This window comes from Egretta garzetta, unplaced genomic scaffold (assembly GCF_000687185.1).
Source record: "Egretta garzetta isolate BGI_Z169 unplaced genomic scaffold, ASM68718v1 scaffold564, whole genome shotgun sequence".
In the NCBI taxonomy this organism is placed as follows: Eukaryota; Metazoa; Chordata; class Aves; order Pelecaniformes; family Ardeidae; genus Egretta; species Egretta garzetta.
Genome location: NW_009259502.1, coordinates 359,684 through 361,368, shown reverse-complemented (window position 1 = coordinate 361,368; position 1,685 = coordinate 359,684). Strand labels below are relative to the sequence as shown.

At 65.3% G+C, this 1,685-nt stretch overlaps 1 protein-coding gene across 1 annotated transcript in view; it reads left to right on the top strand.

Annotated features, from left to right (window-relative positions):
* The first annotated feature begins 218 nt into the window (after positions 1-218).
* The window catches only part of LOC104125060 (KN motif and ankyrin repeat domain-containing protein 3), a 5,218-nt gene continuing 3,751 nt past the window's right edge, over positions 219-1,685 (top strand). Inside the window, exons 1-4 of the mRNA XM_035892998.1 lie at positions 219-301; positions 340-501; positions 647-847; positions 1,382-1,473. Of these exons, the coding sequence (XP_035748891.1) occupies positions 219-301; positions 340-501; positions 647-847; positions 1,382-1,473 (538 nt within the window). The remainder of the gene's footprint in view (positions 302-339; positions 502-646; positions 848-1,381; positions 1,474-1,685) is intronic.

The window sequence follows — 1,685 nt, the reverse complement described above, 5'->3', positions numbered from 1 at the left end:
CAGGGGGCTGGGAGGGGAGAGCAGGGCCCGCCTGGGGACAGCCCCCGCAGGGCCAATGCTACCTGTGTCACTGCAGCTGCCTGCTCTCTGCCCGTGTGCCTGCCGTGCCCGCCCTGGGGGCTGGTGGGTTTGGGGTGCCTGGGCAGCCCCGTGAGGAGCCTCCGGCTCGCTGGCCCCTGACACCCATCTCTCTGCCTCCAGGAGCCCTGAAGTCCATCATGAAGAAGCGGGACGGTCCGCCCCGGAGCGAGGCTGAGGGCAGCAAGAAGAGCCTGCAGTTTGTGGGCGTGCTGAACGGGGAGTACGTGCCGAGGGGCTCCCGCCACCCCCCTGGGCCAGCCCCGGCCCCTGGCATCCCCATCCTGGGCTGGGGGCAGTGGCAAAGGGGGGCACGGAGGGAGGAGCCCTGAAGTCCATCATGAAGAAGCGGGACGGTCCGCCCCGGAGCGAGGCTGAGGGCAGCAAGAAGAGCCTGCAGTTTGTGGGCGTGCTGAACGGGGAGTACGTGCCGAGGGGCTCCCGCCACCCCCCTGGGCCAGCCCCGGCCCCTGGCATCCCCATCCTGGGCTGGGGGCAGTGGCAAAGGGGGGCACGGAGGGGACCTGCTGGGTGCTGCATTGCCACTGAGCATCCTCCCTCCATGCAGGTACGAGAGCACATCCAGCGAGGAGGAGGAGGAGGAAGACGACAGCTCCTCCGAGAAGGCTTCGGTTGACAGCTCCGACAGTGAGGAGCAGGGGGATGTGGAAACCTCAGACGAGGATGCCGGAGAAGGCGAGTGTGAGCCAGGATGGGAGTGCGAGGGGGCCGGTGTGACCCTGCCGGAGCCCCCGGAGGTGAAGGAGAAGTAAGTGCCGATGGGGAAGGCTCCCTCGCCCTGCGCAGCTGGAAGCTCTGGGCTGGCCGTAGCCCTGCCGACACGGGGAGTCTGCCCTGGCTTCGGTGCAGCCGATGGGAGAAACACATTCAGCTCCTGCAGAAACCATTCGGCAGGAAACAAAAATCCTTCCAGCTTCTCGGGTCTGCTAAAGAAAGGATGAGACCGAGGCCCCAGATGCCTCTTTGCTGGAGAAGATAGTTGGGGGGGGACCAACAGCCCTTAATGGCATTTTCCAACAAAAGGAAAAAATCTGGCCTAAAAATGGGTAAATCCTGCCTGAGCATGTCCCTATAAGGCTTGGTTCAGCGGGCGTTTGCAGAGGCTGAAGCTGGCAGGGTGCAACCACCAGGCTGGACATCGCACCATGGGGAGCTCATGGAGGCTCCCAGGCATCGGGGAGAAGAGCCAAACCTCCGCGGGGGGACTCGGGGTGCCCCTTGCCAGCATGGTTTTGGTGGGTGAGGCAGCCCCGCACCGCAGACACTCTCGTGCTCTCCCCAGGTTCGAGCTCAGCCCCAGGATGCGGGAAGCCTGCCTCATCGTCAAGACCCACCTGGGCCACCCTGGTGCCACCAAGAGCAAAGAGGTGGTGAGTGGGGTGCTGCGGGGGGGATGGCTCACCCAGCTCTGGCCAGGGTCCCCCCCCGGGGCTGGCCCTCCCCAAAGATGGGCCAGCAAAGCTCAGCCCAGCACTTTCCCCTTTGCTCCAGGCTTTGTCCCAGACACCCCAAAACCCGTGTGCGCTCAGCTTGGGCCATCCCAGCGTGGTTTTGGGGTTTCGGGGTCCTGCCTTCAGCCAGTCCCC